At 40.3% G+C, this 20,628-nt stretch overlaps 1 protein-coding gene across 1 annotated transcript; it reads right to left on the reverse strand.

Moving 5' to 3' along the window:
- Positions 1-3,598: 3,598 nt before the first annotated feature.
- On the reverse strand, positions 3,599-18,686 carry grpr (gastrin-releasing peptide receptor). Its single transcript, XM_061887070.1, has 5 exons — positions 18,496-18,686; positions 14,332-14,654; positions 8,899-9,250; positions 7,001-7,114; positions 3,599-4,030 (listed from the first exon to the last, which is right to left on the reverse strand). Exons 1-5 carry the CDS (start codon positions 18,541-18,543, stop codon positions 3,758-3,760), a joined length of 1,110 nt encoding a protein of 369 aa, XP_061743054.1. The 5' UTR covers positions 18,544-18,686; the 3' UTR covers positions 3,599-3,757.
- Positions 18,687-20,628: the final 1,942 nt, after the last annotated feature.

The following is a 20,628-nucleotide window of genomic DNA, read 5'->3' on the forward strand; positions in this document are numbered from 1 at the left end:
GTGTGTGCATTTAGAACATAATGTGTTCATGTGTAAATATTTAGAACATCATGTGTTCATGTGTGTGGATTTAGAACGTATCGTGTTTATGTGTAAATATTTAGAACATCATGTGTTCATTTGTGTGTGTTTAAGACATCATGTGTTCATTTGTGTGCATTTACAACATAATGTGTTCATGTGTAAATATTTAGAACATAATGTGTTGATGTGTACGTTTAGAACATCATGTGTTCATGTGTGTGCGTTTAGAACATATAGTGATTTTGTGTAAGGATATAGAACATAATGTGTTCATTTGTCTGTATTTAGAACATGATGTGTTCATTTGTGTGTATTTGGAACCTAATGTGTTCATGTAAACATTTAGAACATAATGTGTTCATTTGTGTGCATTTAGAACGTGTAGTGTTTATGTGTAAATATTTAGAACATCATGTGTTCAATTTAGGACATCATGTGTTCACCTGTGTATATTTAGAACATAATGTGTGTGTGTAAATATTTAGAAAATAATGTGTTAATTTGTGTGTATTTAGAACCTAAGGTGTTCATGTGAACATTTATAACATAATGTGTTCATGTGAACAATTACAACATAATGTGTTCATGTGAACATTTACAACATAATGTGTTCATGTGTACATTTAGAAGATAATGTGTTCATGTGTACATTTAGAAGATAATATGTTCATGTGTACATTTAGAAGATAATGTGTTCAGGTGTAAATATTTAGAACATCATGTGTTCATGTGTAAATATTTAGAACATCATGTGTTCATGTGTACATTTAGAACAAAATGTGTTCATGTGTAAATATTTAGAACATAATGTGTTCATGTGTAAATATTTAGAACATAATGTGTTCATGTGTACATTTAGAATATGTGTTCATGTGTAAATATTTAGAACATAATGTGTTCATGTGTAAATATTTAGAACATAATGTGTTAATGTGTACATTTAGAACATCATGTGTTCATGTCTAAATATTTAGAACATAATGTGTTCATGTGTAAATATTTAGAACATCATGTGTTCATGTGTACATTTAGAATATGTGTTCATGTGTGAATATTTAGAACATAATGTGTTCATGTGTAAATATTTAGAACATAATGTGCTCATGTGTATATTTACAACATCATGTGTTCATGCCTAAATATTTAAAACGTGTTCATGTGTAAATATTTAGAACATAATGTGTTCATGTGTACATTTAGAATATCATGTGTTCATGTGTAAATATTTAGAACATAATGTGTTCATGTGTAAATATTTAGAACATCATGTGTTCATGTGTACATTTAGAACATCATGTGTTCATGCCTAAATATTTAAAACATGTGTTCATGTGTAAATATTTAGAACATAATGTGTCCATGTGTACATTTAGAACATCATGTGTTCATGCCTAAATATTTAAAACGTGTTCATGTGTAAATATTTAGAACATCATGTGTTCATGTGTAAATATTTAGAACATAATGTGTCCACGTGTACATTTAGAACATAATGTGTTCATGCCTATAAATTTAAAACATGTGTTCATGTGTAAATATTTAGAACATAATGTGTTCATGTGTACATTTAGAACATCATGTGTTCATGCCTAAATATTTAAAACGTGTTCATGTGTAAATATTTAGAACATCATGTGTTCATGTGTAAATATTTAGAACATCATGTGTTCATGTGTAAATATTTAGAACATAATGTGTCCATGTGTACATTTAGAACATAATGTGTTCATACCTATATATTTAAAACATGTGTTCATGTGTAAATATTTAGAACATAATGTGTTCATGTGTACATTTAGAACATCATGTGTTCATGCCTAAATATTTAAAACGTGTTCATGTGTAAATATTTAGAACATCATGTGTTCATGTGTAAATATTTAGAACATCATGTGTTCATGTGTAAATATTTAGAACATAATGTGTCCATGTGTACATTTAGAACATCATGTGTTCATGCCTATATATTTAAAACATGTGTTCATGTGTAAATATTTAGAACATAATGTGTTCATGTGTACATTTAGAACATCATGTGTTCATGCCTAAATATTTAAAACGTGTTCATGTGTAAATATTTAGAACATCATGTGTTCATGTGTAAATATTTAGAACATCATGTGTTCATGTGTAAATATTTAGAACATAATGTGTCCATGTGTACATTTAGAACATCATGTGTTCATGCCTATATATTTAAAACATGTGTTCATGTGTAAATATTTAGAACATAATGTGTTCATGTGTACATTTAGAACATCATGTGTTCATGCCTAAATATTTAAAACGTGTTCATGTGTAAATATTTAGAACATCATGTGTTCATGTGTAAATATTTAGAACATCATGTGTTCATGTGTAAATATTTAGAACATAATGTGTCCATGTGTACATTTAGAACATCATGTGTTCATGCCTATATATTTAAAACATGTGTTCATGTGTAAATATTTAGAACATAATGTGTTCATGTGTACATTTAGAACATCATGTGTTCATGCCTAAATATTTAAAACGTGTTCATGTGTAAATATTTAGAACATCATGTGTTCATGTGTAAATATTTAGAACATCATGTGTTCATGTGTAAATATTTAGAACATAATGTGTCCATGTGTACATTTAGAACATCATGTGTTCATGCCTATATATTTAAAACATGTGTTCATGTGTAAATATTTAGAACATAATGTGTTCATGTGTACATTTAGAACATCATGTGTTCATGTGTAAATATTTAGAACATGAAGTGTTCTGACCACTAAGTTGCTGCTGAAACATGATTTATTTACAGCAAATGATGAAAAATGATTTGTTCTTGTTTTCAACGGCAACACGAGGGAGTGGCTGCAAGGTGCAGACTAGTGGTGAGGCGAGGGACGGCCCACCAGAGACCAGGATGTAGGCGTTGTGGGTAAGCCTGCCGGAGACCAGGAAGACTGTGCCGTGGGACGGCCCGACGGAGACAAAGATGGTGTGCCCAGAGCTGGAGCAGCAGGCAGCTGGGCTGTCGGCGTCTGAGGTGGCCTCACTGGGAGATGTGAGAGCTGTGCTTACCTTGTTGCACAGGTGACCTTAGCCCCCACCCTCAAGGGACGGATCCCAGACGTCCCCAAAGAACCCAACAGACGACAGACATGTGGCCATCAGTGCCAAAATCTTGTCAAGCCTCTCGGCCGTTGAAATCTCCGCAGGGTCTGTATTTGGCTCGATTCCGTCAGGTACTGCTGGTCTTCAACCCAAAGATGCAGAGATGGCAGACGTAGCGCCGGGAAGTGCAACTGGTAAGTGCACATGCAAGGAAAACAAGCAACAGGAAGCAATCACGGAGCCCTGACTGGAGAGCGAGGTAGGCATAAATAGTCGCCTGATTGGCAACTGCAACCAGGTGTGCCAGGCTGCCAATCAGGGACAGGTGAGGGAAACGAGCGCTCAGGGAGACATGCAGGAAGTGGAACTAAAATAACAGCGCTAACAGGAAATAAACACAAACTCAGGCACAGACGTGAGACAGATCGTCACAAAGACCCTCCGGCTTTTAATCCTCCAGTGGATGAATATACATAAACATCCAGTGAAGTACATTCTAGGACCTTTCCACCATCGTTAGTGGTTAAGACAAAACAATTCAAACCAGCTTCATCGGTGTGACAAGCTGGGTTTTCTACGTCCAGTCGTGCATCGTAGGGGATTCATGTGGACTTACACGTATAATTTCCTGGGACTTTACTGTTCACACGTAGTCCTGCCGAGGGTTCTGTTTGGTCGGGTCCATGGCGCTAGCGCTCGCCAGGGAGTGGCGTGTGCTGCGCACAGAAGTCATACGAATGTTGTGGGCGGTGCTCTGTTTGGCGAGCGCACGGCAGCAGCAACACAGGTGGTGCCGGAACCGCTTCTGGAAGGTCTTGCTGAGCAGGTAGAGAGCAAAAGGGTTGAAGCAGGAGTTGCTGAAGGCCAGGAGCCGAGCGAGCACGCTGCACAGGAAGTGAGCCGGGGACGTGTCCACCTGGGACATGACGGAGATACACAAATGTTACATCATCAAGGTGTATCTTGGTGCAGTACATGATCTTGTCCTCCTGGTGTCACTCTTGTCTTCCTAAAGCACACTTATGTAGATACTCCACCCGGAACCTTTCTTCAATAACACTCGTTTCTAGACTAGGAACCTTTCTTCAATAACACTCGTTTCTAGACTAGGAACCTTTCTTCAATAACACTTGTTTCTAGACTAGGAACCTTTCTTCAATAACTGTTGTTTCTAGACTAGGAACCTTTCTTCAATAACACTTGTTTCTAGACTAGGAACCTTTCTTCAATAACTGTTGTTTCAAGGCTAGGAACCTTTCGTCAATAACTGTTGTTTTAAGACTAGGAACCTTTTTTCAATAATAGTTGTTTCTAGACTAGGAACTTTTCTTCAATAACAGTTGTTTTTAGACTAGGAACCTTTCTTCAATAACAGTTGTTTCTAGACTAGGAAACTTTCTTGAATAACTGTCCTTTCTAGACTAGGAACCTTTCTTCAATAACTGTTGTTTCTAGACTAGGAACTTTTCTTCAATAACAGTTGTTTCTAGACTAGGAACTTTTCTTCAATAACAGTTGTTTTTAGACTAGGAACCTTTCTTCAATAACAGTTGTTTCTAGACTAGGAAACTTTCTTCAATAACTGTTCTTTCTAGACTAGGAACCTTTCTTCAATAACTGTTGTTTCTAGACTAGGAACTTTTCTTCAATAACTGTTGTTTCTAGACTAGGAACTTTTCTTCAATAACACTTGATTCTAGACTAGGAACCTTTCTTCAATGACTGTTGTTTCAAGACTAGGAAGCTTTTTTCAATAATAGTTGTTTCTAAACTAGGAACTTTTCTTCAATAACTGTTGTTTCTAGACTATGAACTTTTATTCAATAACACTTGTTTCTAGACTGGGAACTTTTCTTCAATAACAGTTGTTTCTAGACTAGGAACTTTTCTTCAATAACAGTTGTTTCTAGACTAGGAACCTTTCTTCAATAACACTTGTTTCTAGACTAGGAACTTTTCTTCAATAACAGTTGTTTCTAGACTAGGAACCTTTCTTCAATAACACTTGTTTCTAGACTAGGAAGCTTTTTTAAATAATAGTTGTTTCTAAACTAGGAAGTTTTCTTCAATAACAGTTGTTTCTAGACTAGGAACCTTTCTTCAATAACTGTTGTTTCTAGACTAGGAACCTTTCTTCAATAACACTTGTTTCTAGACTAGGAACCTTTCTTCAATAACACTTGTTTCTAGACTAGGAAGCTTTTTCAATAATAGTTGTTTCTAAACTAGGAAGTTTTCTTCAATAACAGTTGTTTCTAGACTAGGAACTTTTCTTCAATAACAGTTGTTTCTAGACTAGGAACTTTTCTTCAATGACTCTTGTTTCTAGACTAGGAACTTTTCTTCAATAACGCTTGTTTGTAGACTTGCACCTTTTCTTCAATAACACTTGTTTCTAGTTTAGGAACCTTTCTTCAATAACACATGTTTCTAGACTAGGAACCTTTCTTCAATAACAATTGTTTCTGGACTAGGAACCTTTCTTCAATAACAGTTGTTTCTAGACTAGGAACTTTTCTTCAATAACAGTTGTTTCTAGACTATGAACTTTTCTTCAATAACAGTTGTTTCTAGACTAGGAACCGTTCTTCAATAACACTTGTTTCTAGACTAGGAACTTTTCTTCAATGACTCTTGTTTCTAGACTAGGAACTTTTCTTCAATAACGCTTGTTTCTAGACTAGGACCTTTTCTTCAATAACACTTGTTTCTAGATTAGGAACCTTTCTTCAATAACACATGTTTCTATACTAGTAACCTTTCTTCAATAACACTTGTTTCTAGACGAGGAACTTTTCGTCAATAACTGTTGTTTCAAGACTAGGAACCTTTCTTCAATAACTGTTGTTTCAAGACTAGGAACCTTTTTTAATAACAGTTGTTTCTAGACTAGGAACTTTTCATCAATAACTGTTGTTTCTAGACTAGGAACCTTTCTTCAATAGCAGTTGTTTCTAGACTAGGAACATTTCTTTAATAACTGTTGTTTCTAGACTAGGAACCTTTCTTCAATAACTGTTGTTTTTAGACTAGGAACCTTTCTTCAATAACTGTTGTTTCTAGACTAGGACCTTTTCTTCAATAACACTTGTTTCTAGGCTAGGAACCTTTCTTCAATAACAGTTGTTTCTAGACTAGGAACCTTTCTTCAATAGTAGTTGTTTTTAGACTAGGAACCTTTCTTCAATAACTGTTGTTTCTAGACTAGGACCTTTTCTTCAATAACACTTGTTTCTAGGCTAGGAACCTTTCTTCAATAACAGTTGTTTCTAGACTAGGAACCTTTCTTCAATAGTAGTTGTTTTTAGAGTAGAAAATGTTCTTCAATAACTGTTGTTTCTAGACTAGGAACCTTTCTTCAATAACAGTTGTTTCAAGACTAGGAACCTTTTTTAATAAGAGTTGTTCCTAGACTAGGAACCTTTCTTCAATAGCAGTTGTTTCAAGACTAGGAACCTTTTTTAATAACAGTTGTTCCTAGACTAGGAACCTTTCTTCAATAGCAGTTGTTTCTAGACTTGGAACAGTTCTTCAATAACTGTTGTTTCTAGACTAGGAACCTTTTTTCAATAACAGTTGTTTCTAGACTAGGAACCTTTCTTCAATAATAGTTGTTTTTGGAGTAGGAACTTTTCTTCAATAACTGTTGTTTCTAGACTAAGAACCTTTCTTTAGTAACAGTTTTTTCTAGACTAGGAACTTTTCTTCAATAACAGTTGTTTCCAGACAAGGAACCTTTCTTCAATAACTGTTGTTTCTAGTCTAGGAACTTTTCTTTAATAACAGTTGTTTCTAGTCTAGGAACTTTTCTTCAATAACAGTTGTTACTAGACTTGTCTTCAATAACAGAGTAGTGATGATAGCGATACAGGAAGAGGACACCCACCTGTGCGTAGTGATGAGAGCGATACAGGAAGATGATGTGAGTGGGCAGCCAGCAGAGTGCAAAGAGGACAACAAACACTAAAACAGTTTTGGCCAAACGCTTTCTTGATTCAACCTGATGGTTTGAAAGAGAAAAAGGGAAAATCAGAAGATAAAGGAGAAGAAGATGAAGAAGAAGAATTAGAAGATGATGAAGAAGGAGATGAAGATGAAGAAGAATATGGAGGAGAAGAAGATATAGAAGAAGAAAAAGATGAAGGAGTAGAAGGAGAAGAATTAGAAGGACAAGAAGATGAAGATGAATTAGAAGAAGATGAAGGAGAAGAAGATAAAAAAGTAGAAGAAATAGAAGACATTTGGTGTATAAAATTAAATGTGAGTGTTAATCACAATTACTCATGTTGAATGTGTGTTCATGTGTTCATGTTGAATGTGTGTTTGTGTGTTCATGTTGAATGTGTGTTCATGTTGAATGTGTGTTCATGTGTTCATGTTGAATGTGTGTTCATGTTGAATGTGTGTTCATGTTGAATGTGTGTTCATGTGTTCATGTTGAATGTGTGTTAATGTGTTCATGTTGAATGTGTGTTCACATTGAATGTGTGTTCACGTTGAATGTGTGTTCATGTGTTCATGTTGAATGTGTGTTTGTGTGTTCATGTTGAATGTGTGTTCATGTTGAATGTGTGTTCATGTGTTCATGTTGGATGTGTGTTCATGTTGAATGTGTGTTCATGTTGAATGTGTGTTCATGTGTTCATGTTGAATGTGTGTTCATGTTGAATGTGTGTTAATGTGTTCATGTTGAATGTGTGTTCACATTGAATGTGTGTTCACGTTGAATGTGTGTTCATGTTGAATGTGTGTTCATGTGTTCCAGTTGAATGTGTGTTCATGTTGAATGTGTGTTCATGTGTTCATGTTGGATGTGTGTTCATGTTGAATGTGTGTTCATGTGTTCATGTTGAATGTGTGTTCATGTGTTCATGTTGAATGTGTGTTCATGTTGAATGTGTGTTCATGTGTTCATGTTGGATGTGTGTTCATGTTGAATGTGTGTTCATGTGTTCATGTTGAATGTGTGTTCACATTGAATGTGTGTTCACGTTGAATGTGTGTTCATGTTGAATGTGTGTTCATGTGTTCCAGTTGAATGTGTGTTCATGTTGAATGTGTGTTCATGTGTTCATGTTGGATGTGTGTTCATGTTGAATGTGTGTTCATGTGTTCATGTTGAATGTGTGTTCATGTGTTCATGTTGAATGTGTGTTCATGTTGAATGTGTGTTCATGTGTTCATGTTGGATGTGTGTTCATGTTGAATGTGTGTTCATGTGTTCATGTTGAATGTGTGTTCATGTTGAATGTGTGTTCATGTGTTCATGTTGAATGTGTGTTCATGTGTTCATGTTGAATGTGTGTTCATGTGTTCATGTTGAATGTGTGTTCATGTTGAATGTGTGTTCATGTGTTCATGTTGGATGTGTGTTCATGTTGAATGTGTGTTCATGTGTTCATGTTGGATGTGTGTTCATGTTGAATGTGTGTTCATGTTGAATGTGTGTTCATGTGTTCATGTTGAATGTGTGTTCATGTTGAATGTGTGTTCATGTGTTCATGTTGGATGTGTGTTCATGTTGAATGTGTGTTCATGTGTTCATGTTGAATGTGTGTTCATGTTGAATGTGTGTTCATGTGTTCATGTTGAATGTGTGTTCACATTGAATGTGTGTTCATGTTGAATGTGTGTTCATGTGTTCATGTTGAATGTGTGTTCATGTGTTCATGCATTGTCATTGTAAATGAGCCTAGAGACTCCTAAAAGAAGGAAATACATTAAGCTATTTATTAAAGCCTCCATTATCATCAATCTTGTATTTGAAGTAGCATGACGTCACACCTGCTGTCTCGCACGCGTGTTTCCCTCCACCGGCAGGTTGCGCGCGCTGCTCCTCAGGCTGCGGGCGATCAGGGTGTAGTACACGGAGATGAGCAGCAGGGGGAGCAGGTAGAAGACGAGGAAGGAGGCGCAGGAGTAGATCCTGGGGTGCAGGTCACCCGCGTGGGGGAAGGGAGCGCAGGTGAGGAGGCTGTGATTGGCGGAGGGCAGGTGGAAGGTGTGCAGGTCCGAGAAGATGGCCTCAGGGACGGCCAGGAGCAGCGACAAGAGCCAGATGAGCGCCGCCCGCACCACGATGCTGCGAGTGGAGAGTCTTGCTGGGACGTCCAATGGCCTCACGATCACTTTGTACCTGAGTGGTGCACACCTGGATCAAGCACTTGGTTGTGACGTCATCACCACCACCATTGCACATCTTCTGTCCTAGAGCAGAGGTGTCCACAGTGCTGCTCTTCTAATAACAGCCCGCAGCACATTCTCAAACTACCATCCATCCATCCATTTCCTACCGCTTGTTCCCTTTTGGGGTCGCGGGGGGCGCTGGCGCCTATCTCAGCTACAATCTGGCGGAAGGCGGTGTACACCCTGGACAAGTCGCCACCTCATCGCAGGGCCAACACAGATAGACAATAAAAGGTGAAATATCATTTCTGAAAAGTTGCAATGTTGACTCTGATAACAAAAAGCTGCCATGTAGGTTGTTGTTGTTTTTCTTCAAAACTGTAGTTGCTAAAAAAAAATCATAATGAATCCAAATCAATGTTGGTATGAATTATTGACATATGCAAGGCTCCAAATACTTCACATCAAATATTACACTTCAATATTTTTCATAAACAAACACAGTATCATTTCACAGAAATGGCATGAAACAAACTAAAATAAACATTTAAATAAAAAAAAACGTCTAATCTGAAGTTGAGCCAAAGACTTAAAAAAGTCTCTTATTTGAAACACTTTCATACGTGGGGCCCTTTTCAATTCACAAGAATTCCAGAAGACTTATTTTAATTGTTATTGATCTGAAAATATAAATCAATTCTGATCAATGTTGTTATGAACTACTGACCTATTTAAGGCTGCATTTAAATCACATCAAGTATTACACTTTCACATTTTTTGACAAAAACAACATAAAACAAACAAAATAAATCCAATAAAAACAATAAAAATGTGTAATCGACAGCGATATCTGGGGGTGATAATGTATGATACTTTTAACACTTTCATGAGTGGGACCCTTTTGGATCCACAATATTTAAGGAGTACTGTGATTGCTATGAATATATATATATATATATATATATATATATATATATATATATATATATATATATACATATACATATATACATATATATATATATATATATATATATATATATATATATATATATATATATATATATATATATATATATGGGCTTCACGGTGGCAGAGGGGTTAGTGCGTCTGCCTCACGATACGAAGGTCCTGCAGTCCTGGGTTCAAATCCAGGCTCGGGATCTTTCTGTGTGGAGTTTGCATGTTCTCCCCGTGAATGCGTGGGTTCCCTCCGGGTACTCCGGCTTCCTCCCACTTCCAAAGACATGCACCTGGGGATAGGTTGATTGGCAACACTAAATTGGCCCTAGTGTGTGAATGTGAGTGTGAATGTTGTCTGTCTATCTGTGTTGGCCCTGCGATGAGGTGGCGACTTGTCCAGGGTGTACCCTGCCTTCCGCCCGATTGTAGCTGAGATAGGCGCCAGCGCCCCCCGCGACCCCGAAAGGGAATAAGCGGTAGAAAATGGATGGATGGATGGATGGATGGATATATATATATATATATATATATATATATATATATATACACCCCGTTTCCATATGAGTTGGGAAATTGTGTTAGATGTAAATATAAACAGAATACAATGATTTGCAAATCCTTTTCAAGCCATATTCAGTTGAATATGCTACAAAGACAACATATTTGATGTTCAAACTCATAAACATGTTTTTTTTTTTGCAAATAATCATTAACTTTTGAATTTGAGAATCTGGAGAAATCACAGCACGTAAGCAATGATTTTATGGACCTTTGATCCCTCAGGCTGTACTGCATCAAAAACTGACATCAGTGTGTAAAGGATATCACCACATGGGCTCAACAAGAAATCATAAAACCACTGTCAGTAACTACAGTTGGTCACTACATCTGTAAGTGCAAGTTAAAACTCTACTATGCAAAGCAGAACCCATTTATCAACAACACCCAGGAACGCCGCTGGCTTCTCTGGGCCCGGGATCATCTAAGATGGACTGATGCAAAGTGGAAAAGTGTTCTGTGGTCTGACGAGTCCACATTTCAAATTATATTTGGAAACTGTGGACGTGGTGTCCTCCGGAACAAAGAGGAAAATAACCATCCGGATTGGTATAGGCGCAAAGTGTAAAAGCCAGCATGTGTGATGGTATGGGGGTGCATTAGTGCCCAAGGCATGGGTAACTTACACATCTGTGAAGGCACCATTAATGCTGAAAGGTACATACAGGTTTTGGAGCAACATATGTTGTCATCCAAGCAACGTTATCATGGACGCCCCTGCTTATTTCAGCAAAACAATGTCAAGTCACGTGTTACAACAGCATGGTTTCGTGGTAAAAGAGTGCGGGTACTTTCCTGGCCCGCCTGCAGTCCAGACCTGTCTCCCATGGAAAATGTGTGGCGCATTATGAAGCGTAAAATACAACAGCGGAGACCCCAGACTGTTGAAGGACTGAAGCTCTACATAAAACAAGAATGGGGAAGAATTCCTCTTTCAAAGCTTCAACAATTAGTTTCCTCAGTTCCCAAACGTTTATTGAGTGTTGTTAAAAGAAAAGGTGATGTAACACAGTGGTGAACATGCCCTTTCCCAACTACTTTGGCACGTGTTGCAGCCATGGAATTATAAGTTAATTATTATTTGCCAAACAAAATAAAGTTTATGAGTTTGAACATCAAATATGTTGTCTTTGTAGCATATTCAACTGAATATGGCTTGAAAAGGATTTGCAAATCATTGTATTCTGTTTATATTTACATCTAACACAATTTACCAACTCAAATGGAAACGGGGTTTGTGTATATATTTCAATATTGATTCTTGGGGTCGTAATTCGATTATATATCGATTTTTTTCGATTCAACGCGATTCTCGATTGAAAAACGATATTTTTCCGATTCAAAAGGATTCTGTATTCATTCAATACATAGATTTCAGCAGGATCTACCCCAGTCTGCTGACATGCTGGCAGAGTAGTAGATTTTGTATAAAAAGCTTTTATAATTGTAAAGGACAATGTTTTATCAACTGATTGCAATAATCTAAATTTGTTTTAACTATTAAACGAACCAAAAATGACTTATTTTATCTTTGTGAAAACATTGGACACAGTGTGTTGTCAAGCTTATGAGATGCCATGCAAGTGTAAGCCACTGTGACACTATTGTTCTTTTATTTTTATTTTTATAAATGTCTAATGATAATGTCAGTGAGGGATTTTTAATCACTGCTATGCTGAAATTATAACTAATATTGATACTGTTGTTGATAATATTCATTTTTGTTTCACTACTTTTGGTTTGTTCTGTGTGGTGTTTGTGTCTCCTCTCAATTGCTCTGTTTATTGCAGTTCTGAGTGTTGCTGGGTCAAGTTTGGTTTTGGAATTGGATTGGTATTGCTGTGTAGTGCTTTGTTGGATTAAAACAGGGGTAGGAAACCTATGGCTCCAGAGCCAGATGTGGCTCTTTTGATGACTGCATCTGGCTCTCAGATATATTGCTTAACACGATAAGTAATGAATAATTCCACTTGTAATCACAGTGTTAAAAATAACGTTCAAAATATAAAACATTCTCATGCTTTTTTGTGTTCAAGAAGTTGCATTATGGTAAGAAGTAATTTATTTATAATTGGTTAGTGTGGCGCTTGCCCCTCCTGGGGGTTCTTCAGACCACCAAGAGCCTGTTTTAGCGTTACAATATTGCTTTATTTTCTTTTTCTCTCAGTTGGTTTCCAGCAATTGTCTTTTTCTCTTTCATCCTCACTCGCGCTCTGGCTGCAGCCCCAACCCTGTCTCTCCTCCTGGCTGCTGCTTATAACAGAGCGACAGGTGATTAAATAACAAAACCCCGGTGGGCCATCTACGCACCTGTCGCTGATTTCGAGGCCGGTCCTGGCAACATCCTGCTTTGCTGCAGGCCCGCAGACCACGCCCCCTCCACAGTTAGCTCCAGAATAACAATATTATTATAAAGAATAAGAGACCTATTATACTCCGGAAATGTTGGTCTTACTTAAAAATGCACACGTTTAGTTGTGTTCAGTGTTAAAAAAAAATATTATATGGCTCTTAGGAAAATACATTTTAAAATATTTGGCTCTCTCAGCCAAAAAGGTTCCCGACCCCTGGATTAAAATATCCATCCATCCATTTTCTACCGCTTATTCCCTTTTGGGGTGGCGGGGGGCGCTGGCGCCTATCTCAGCTACAATCGGGCGGAAGGCGGGGTACACCCTGGACAGGTCGCCACCTCATCGCAGGGCCAACACAGATAGACAGACAACATTCACACTCACATTCATACACTAGGGACCATTTAGTGTTGCCAATCAACCTATCCCCAGGTGCATGTCTTTGGAAGTGGGAGGGGCCTATCCCCAGGTGCATGTCTTTGGAAGTGGGAGGGGCCTATCCCCAGGTGCATGTCTTTGGAAGTGGGAGGGGCCTATCCCCAGGTGCATGTCTTTGGAAGTGGGAGGAAGCCGGAGTACCCGGAGGGAACCCACGCATTCACGGGGAGAACATGCAAACTCCACACAGAAAGATCCCGAGCCTGGATTTGAACCCAGGACTGCAGGACCTTCGTATTGTGAGGCGGACGCACTAACCCCTCTGCCACCGTGAAGCCCCGGATTAAAATATATATATATATAAAAAAAATAGATAAAAAAAAAAAAAAGAGAATCGATTCTGAATCGCACAACGTGAGAATCGCGATTCGTATTCGGATCGATTTTTTCCCAGCATTAAGCCATTAGGTAAGAGTCTTCCCTCAATAACCTCACAATTATTGCTATTTAGTAATCCATCCATCCATCCATTTTCTACCGCTTATTCCCTTTCGGGGTCGCGGGGGGCGTTGGCGCCTATCTCAGCTACAATCGGGCGGAAGGCGGGGTACACCCTGGACAAGTCGCCATCTCATCCGAATGACTCATTGACCTGAATGACTCACATTGTCCACTAGATGGCGACATAATAGCTGTACAATGAGCAGACTATTAAAATGATTGCAATCTCCCAGTAGACATGATTCCTTCTGAAAGTCTTGATGTCGCCACGCTTGGTGTGCAGGCAGCAGTGTGGCCCCCCCCCCCCGTGCAAGATGTGGATGTAAGCCGCACGTACCTGTCAGCAGAGAGCGCCGTGAGCGTGAACACGGACACTCCCACCGAGGTCAGCTGGACGAAGGCGATGGCTTTGCAGCCCGCCCTCCCGAACATCCACTCCTCCGCCAGGTGGCGGCTGGCGTCCACCGGGGCGCAGGTCAGCAGCAGCAAGACGTCCCCGAGGGCCAGACTGGACATGAAGACGTTGGGCACGTTGCGAGCGGACTTGGCGGAACACAGCGTCCTGATGAGGGTGGTGTTGCCCACCACGCCCAGCACGCTGATGACGGCGTAGACCGAGGCCACCGCCACGCCGGGCAAAGTCATGGTCTCTGCGAGGCTCTGGAACCCAGACAGCATCCGTCTGAATGCAACCCAGACTCAATGATGGTGTGTGACCCAGCACAAAGGGGCGGGGCCTCAGACTGACCAATAACAGCCAATCACTCTCATCATTCTTTATACTAGTAAGTTCTTATCCTCCCTGCTCGTTATCTCCCTTTGTAACCCTAAAAATAACACTTGTACCCAAATACCAAATACTTATACCCGCTTTGGTGTCTGCAGGATTAGGTCTCTGCTTTTTGCAGATGCCTGATGGCTTCATCTGGCCAGGATCTGCAGCTCTCACTGGATCGGTTCGCAGCCGAGTGTGAAGCGACCGGGATGACAATCAGCACCTCCATGGTTCTCGCTCGGAAAAGGGTGGAGTGCCATCTCCGGGTTGGGGAGGAGACCCTGCCCCAAGTGGAAGAGTTCAAGTACCTAGGAGTCTTGTTCACGAATGAGGGAAGAGTGGAAGGTGAGATCGATAGGCGGCGTTTTCAGTAATGCGGATGCTGTATCGATCTGTTGTGGTGAAGAAGGAGCTGAGCCGGAAGGCAAAGCTCTCAATTTACTGTTGGATCTACGTTCCGATCCTCACCTATGGTCATCAGCTTTGGGTTCTGACCGAAAGGACAAGATCACGGGTACAAGCGGCCCAAATGAGTTTCCTCCACCTTAGAGATAGAATGAGAAGCTCTGCCATCCGGGAGGAGCTCAAAGTAAAGACACTAGTCCTCCACATGGAGAGGAGCCAGATACGTCCGACCGTCAGGAGGCCAAGGGGAAGACCCAGGACACGTTGGGAAGACTATGTCTCCCGTATGGCCTGGGAACGCCTCGGGATCCCCCGGGAAGAGCTAGACGAGGTGGCTGGGGAGAGGGAAGTCTGGGCTTCTCTGCTTAGGCTGCTGCCACCGCGACCCGACCTCAGATAAGCGGAAGAAATGGAAGGATGGATGGATGCATGAATATCCAAATGATACCCTACAAAACCATAGGGATTTTGTCTTATTCTATACTCGACCTCAGTCATGTGGTGTCCCGCTGGTCTTGCCATCTTCATGGGTGATGGGCGATGGATAAATGGGTTGTACTTGTATAGCGCTTTTCTACGTTCAAGGTACTCAAAGCGCTTTGACACTACTTCCACATTCACCCATTCACACACACATTCACAGATGCAAGGAGGGAGCTGCCATGCAAGGCGCCAACCATCACCCATCAGGAGCAAGGGTGAAGTGTCTTGCTCAGGACACAACGGACGTGACGAGGTTGGTACTAGGTGGGGATTGAACTAGGGACCCTTGGGATCAAAGATGACGCCGGTGAGGAATCTGTCACCATATGGAAAATGATGTTATATCGTGGGCTAGCAGACACTGCACTCTTTAACATATAAGTCTCCAGACTTTTTAGCCCAATACAATCCGTGTGCAGATATTGTACTACATAATTGATATACATAAATCACATTAGATAGACAGATAGTACTTAATTGATTCCTTCAGGAGAGTTCCCTCAGGCTGCGATTAGGTGGCGACTTGTCCAGGGTGTACCCCGCCTTCCGCCCGATTGTAGCTGAGACAGGCGCCAGCGCCCCCCGCGATCCCAAAAGGGAATAAGCGGTAGAAAATGGATGGATGGAGTTCCCTCAGGAAAAAAAAAAAGAGTGGGGCCCGGGTCCTTGTGTAGAGGAAAAGTTGGGACCTGAATGTGTATGTGTTGTATGTGTATGTGTATGTGTTGTATGTGTATGTGTTGTATGTGTATGTGTTGTATGTGTATGTGTTGTATGTGTATGTGTATGTGTTGTATGTGTATGTGTTGTATGTGTATGTGTTGTATGTGTATGTGTTGTATGTGTATGTGTTGTATGTGTATGTGTATGTGTTGTATGTGTATGTGTTGTATGTGTATGTGTTGTATGTGTATGTGTTGTATGTGTATGTGTTGTATGTGCATGTGTTGTATGTGTATGTGTTGTATGTGCATGTGTTGTATGTGTATGTGTTGTATGTGTATGTGTTGTATGTGTATGTATTGTATGTGTATGTGTTGTATGTGTATGTGTTGTATGTGTGTGTGTTGTATGTGTATGTGTTGTATGTGTTGTATGTGTATGTGTTGTATGTGTATGTGTTGTATGTGTATGTGTTGTATGTGTGTGTGTTGTATGTGTATGTGTTGTATGTGTTGTATGTGTATGTGTTGTATGTGTATGTGTTGTATGTGTATGTGTTGTATGTGTGTGTGTTGTATGTGTGTGTGTTGTATGTGTGTGTGTTGTATGTGTGTGTGTTGTATGTGTATGTGTTGTATGTGTTGTATGTGTATGTGTTGTATGTGTATGTGTTGTATGTGTATGTGTTGTATGTGTGTGTGTTGTATGTGTGTGTGTTGTATGTGTATGTGTTGTATGTGTTGTATGTGTATGTGTTGTATGTGAATGTGTTGTATGTGTATGTGTTGTATGTGTGTGTGTTGTATGTGTGTGTGTTGTATGTGTATGTGTTGTATGTGTATGTGTTGTATGTGTTGTATGTGTATGAGTTGTATGTGTATGTGTTGTATGTGTATGTGTTGTATGTGTGTGTGTTGTATGTGAGTGTGTTGTATGTATTGTATGTGTATGTGTATGTATTGTATGTGTATGTGTTGTATGTGTATGTGTTATATGTGTATGTGTATGTGTTGTATGTGTATGTGTTGTATGTGTATGTGTTGTATGTGTTGTATGTGTTGTATGTGTATGTGTATGTGTTGTATGTGTTGCCCAACATAAAGAGCAGGGGGTCCATTATCTGACGGTGGTTTGGCTCCAAGTGGGAAGATATTCAGCAGACAAGAGCAATATGCTGTTCTATGTACATACTATGATGACTAACCTGTGTGATGACTGTATTATGCTGATAGTATATATTTGTACCATGAATTGATTAATAATAATAATAAAACAAGTTGAAAAACTTATTCGGGTGTTACCATTTATGGGTAAATTGTAGGGAATATGTACAGTAATAACTAATAAAAGTGTCAAACTTGGACATGGATTGTGTGTGCTCCTTCGACGCAGCGGGATTACAGGACGAGCCAGGCGTGATTTAAGGTACATGATGTTTTATTTGGAATTCTAAATACAAAAATAAACAAACTAAGGGCGCTCACAAGGAGGTATAAAAACTTGGCTACAAAATATAACCAGGAAACAAAAACACTTGCTCGATTGGCATGAATGAACTAAGAACAGAAACAGCACGATGGCATGACTACAACTAAAACAAAACACTTACTGTGACAACAAAAACAGGAGGCAAGAATAGCAAGGTGATGGCGGGCATGGAGAATGAGCAGCAAGGTCGTAGATAACAATGAAAGTTAGAACGGCATGGGTGTTGCGATCCGCTACTTGGATCACCACATATGGTTTACACTTCCAGTTGTTGTATCACTGTTCTACACTCTTACTTCCTGTTTAGTCAGTCACCATGGTTCCTCATTGATCCCACCTGCTAATCACGGTTTCTGCACACCTGTCACTTTTTGATTACTCACCTATTTAAGCCCGTCCCTTTTCGTTATTCTTTCTGGGACTCTAATTTGCCTTCGAGCAACATTCACGACTGTCTACTACCCGTATGTATTTTCTCGCTAGCTCTTATGCTAAGCCACTCGATATTCCAGCTTTCATGCTGAATGTTTTTTGTTTACTCTTTTGTGTGCTTCGTGCCAAGTATAGTTTTTGTATTTTCTATTCCTAGCTTTCATGCTAGCGCCCTTGGTTTATTTTTGTCTGTTAGCTCCAGTGTTTTTGTTCATAGTCTGTTTTTGTTAAGTGTAATAAATCATTTAAACTTACCGTTGCTGTGTTCATGTCGACGCATCCACGAAGGGACCAATTTGGCATCCTTTTTGCTCCTTTTTCCTTCTTATGGCCTCTGCTTGATCCTCCTGTTCCCTCTTTAGAGCTGCTACCTGCTCATCTTGTTCCCTCTTTAGAGCTGCTTCCTGCTCATCTTGTTCCCTCATTAGAGCTGCTGCCTGCTCATCTTGTTCCCTCTTTAAAGCTGCTTCCTGCTCATCTTGTTTCCTCTTTAGAGCTGCTTCCTGCTCATCTTGTTCCCTCTTTAGAGCTGCTTCCTGTTCATCTTGTTCCCTCTTTAGAGCTGCTTCCTGCTCATCTTGTTCCCTCTTTAGAGCTGCTGCCTGCTCATCTTGTTCCCTTTTTAGAGCTGCTTCCTGTTCATCTTGTTCCCTCTTTAGAGCTGCTTCCTGTTCATCTTGTTCCCTCTTTAGAGCTGCTTCCTTCTCATCTTGTTCCCTCTTTAAAGCTGCTTCCTGCTCATCTTGTTTCCTCTTTAGAGCTGCTGCCTGCTCATCTTGTTTCCTCTTTAGAGCTGCAGCCTGCTCATCTTGTTCCCTCTTTAGAGCTGCTTCCTGCTCATCTTGTTCCCTCTTTAGAGCTGCTTCCTGCTCATCGTGTTCCCTCTTTAGAGCTGCTGCCTGCTCATCTTGTTCCCTCTTTAGAGCTGCTTCCTGATCATCTTGTTTCCTCTTTAGAGCTGCTGCCTGCTCATCTTGTTCCCTCTTTAGAGCTGCTTCCGGCTCATCTTGTTCCCTCTTTAGAGCTGCTTCCTGCTCATCTTGTTCCCTCATTAGAGCTGCTGCCTGCTCATCTTGTTCCCTCTTTAGAGCTGCTTCCTGCTCATCTTGTTCCCTCTTTAGAGCTGCTTCCTGCTCATCTTGTTCCCTCTTTAGAGCTGCTTCCTGTTCATCTTGTTTCCTCTTTAGAGCTGCTTCCTGCTCATCTTGTTCCCTCTTTAAAGCTGCTTCCGGCTCATCTTGTTTCCTCTTTAGAGCTGCTGCCTGCTCATCTTGTTTCCTCTTTAGAGCTGCAGCCTGCTCATCTTGTTCCCTCTTTAGAGCTGCTTCCTGCTCATCTTGTTCCCTCTTTAGAGCTGCTTCCTGCTCATCGTGTTCCCTCTTTAGAGCTGCTGCCTGCTCATCTTGTTCCCTCTTTAGAGCTGCTTCCTGCTCATCTTGTTCCCTCTTTAGAGCTGCTTCCTGCTCATTTTGTTCCCTCTTTAGAGCTGCTTCCTGTTCATCTTGTTCCCTCTTTAGAGCTGCTTCCTGCTCATCTTGTTCCCTCTTTAAAGCTGCTTCCTGCTCATCTTGTTTCCTCTTTAGAGCTGCTGCCTGTTCATCTTGTTTCCTCTTTAGAGCTGCAGCCTGCTCATCTTGTTCCCTCTTTAGAGCTGCTTCCTGCTCATCTTGTTCCCTCTTTAGAGCTGCTTCCTGCTCATCTTGTTCCCTCTTTAAAGCTGCTTCCTGCTCATCTTGTTCCCTCTTTAGAGCTGCTTCCCGCTCATCTTGTTTCCTCTTTAGAGCTGCTTCCTGCTCATCTTGTTTCCTCTTTAGAGCTGCTGCCTGCTCATCTTGTTTCCTCTTTAGAGCTGCAGCCTGCTCATCTTGTTCCCTCTTTAGAGCTGCTTCCTGCTCATCTTGTTCCCTCTTTATAGCTGCTTCCTGCTCATCTTGTTTCCTCTTTAGAGCTGCTGCCTGCTCATCTTGTTTCCTCTTTAGAGCTGCAGCCTGCTCATCTTGTTCCCTCTTTAGAGCTGCTTCCTGCTCATCTTGTTCCCTCTTTAGAGCTGCTTCCTGCTCATCGTGTTCCCTCTTTAGAGCTGCTGCCTGCTCATCTTGTTCCCTCTTTAGAGCTGCTTCCTGATCATCTTGTTTCCTCTTTAGAGCTGTTGCCTGCTCATCTTGTTCCATCTTTAGAGCTGCTTCCGGCTCATCTTGTTCCCTCTTTAGAGCTCCTTCCTGCTCATCTTGTTCCCTCTTTAGAGCTGCTTCCTGCTCATCTTGTTCCCTCTTTAGAGCTGCTGCCTGCTCATCTTGTTCCCCTCTTTAGAGCTGCTGCCTGCTCATCTTGTTTCCTCTTTAGAGCTGCTTCTTGCTCATCTTGTTTCCTCTTTAGAGCTGCTGCCTG

Source organism: Nerophis ophidion, linkage group LG25 (genome assembly GCF_033978795.1).
Source record: "Nerophis ophidion isolate RoL-2023_Sa linkage group LG25, RoL_Noph_v1.0, whole genome shotgun sequence".
Taxonomy (NCBI): domain Eukaryota; kingdom Metazoa; phylum Chordata; class Actinopteri; order Syngnathiformes; family Syngnathidae; genus Nerophis; species Nerophis ophidion.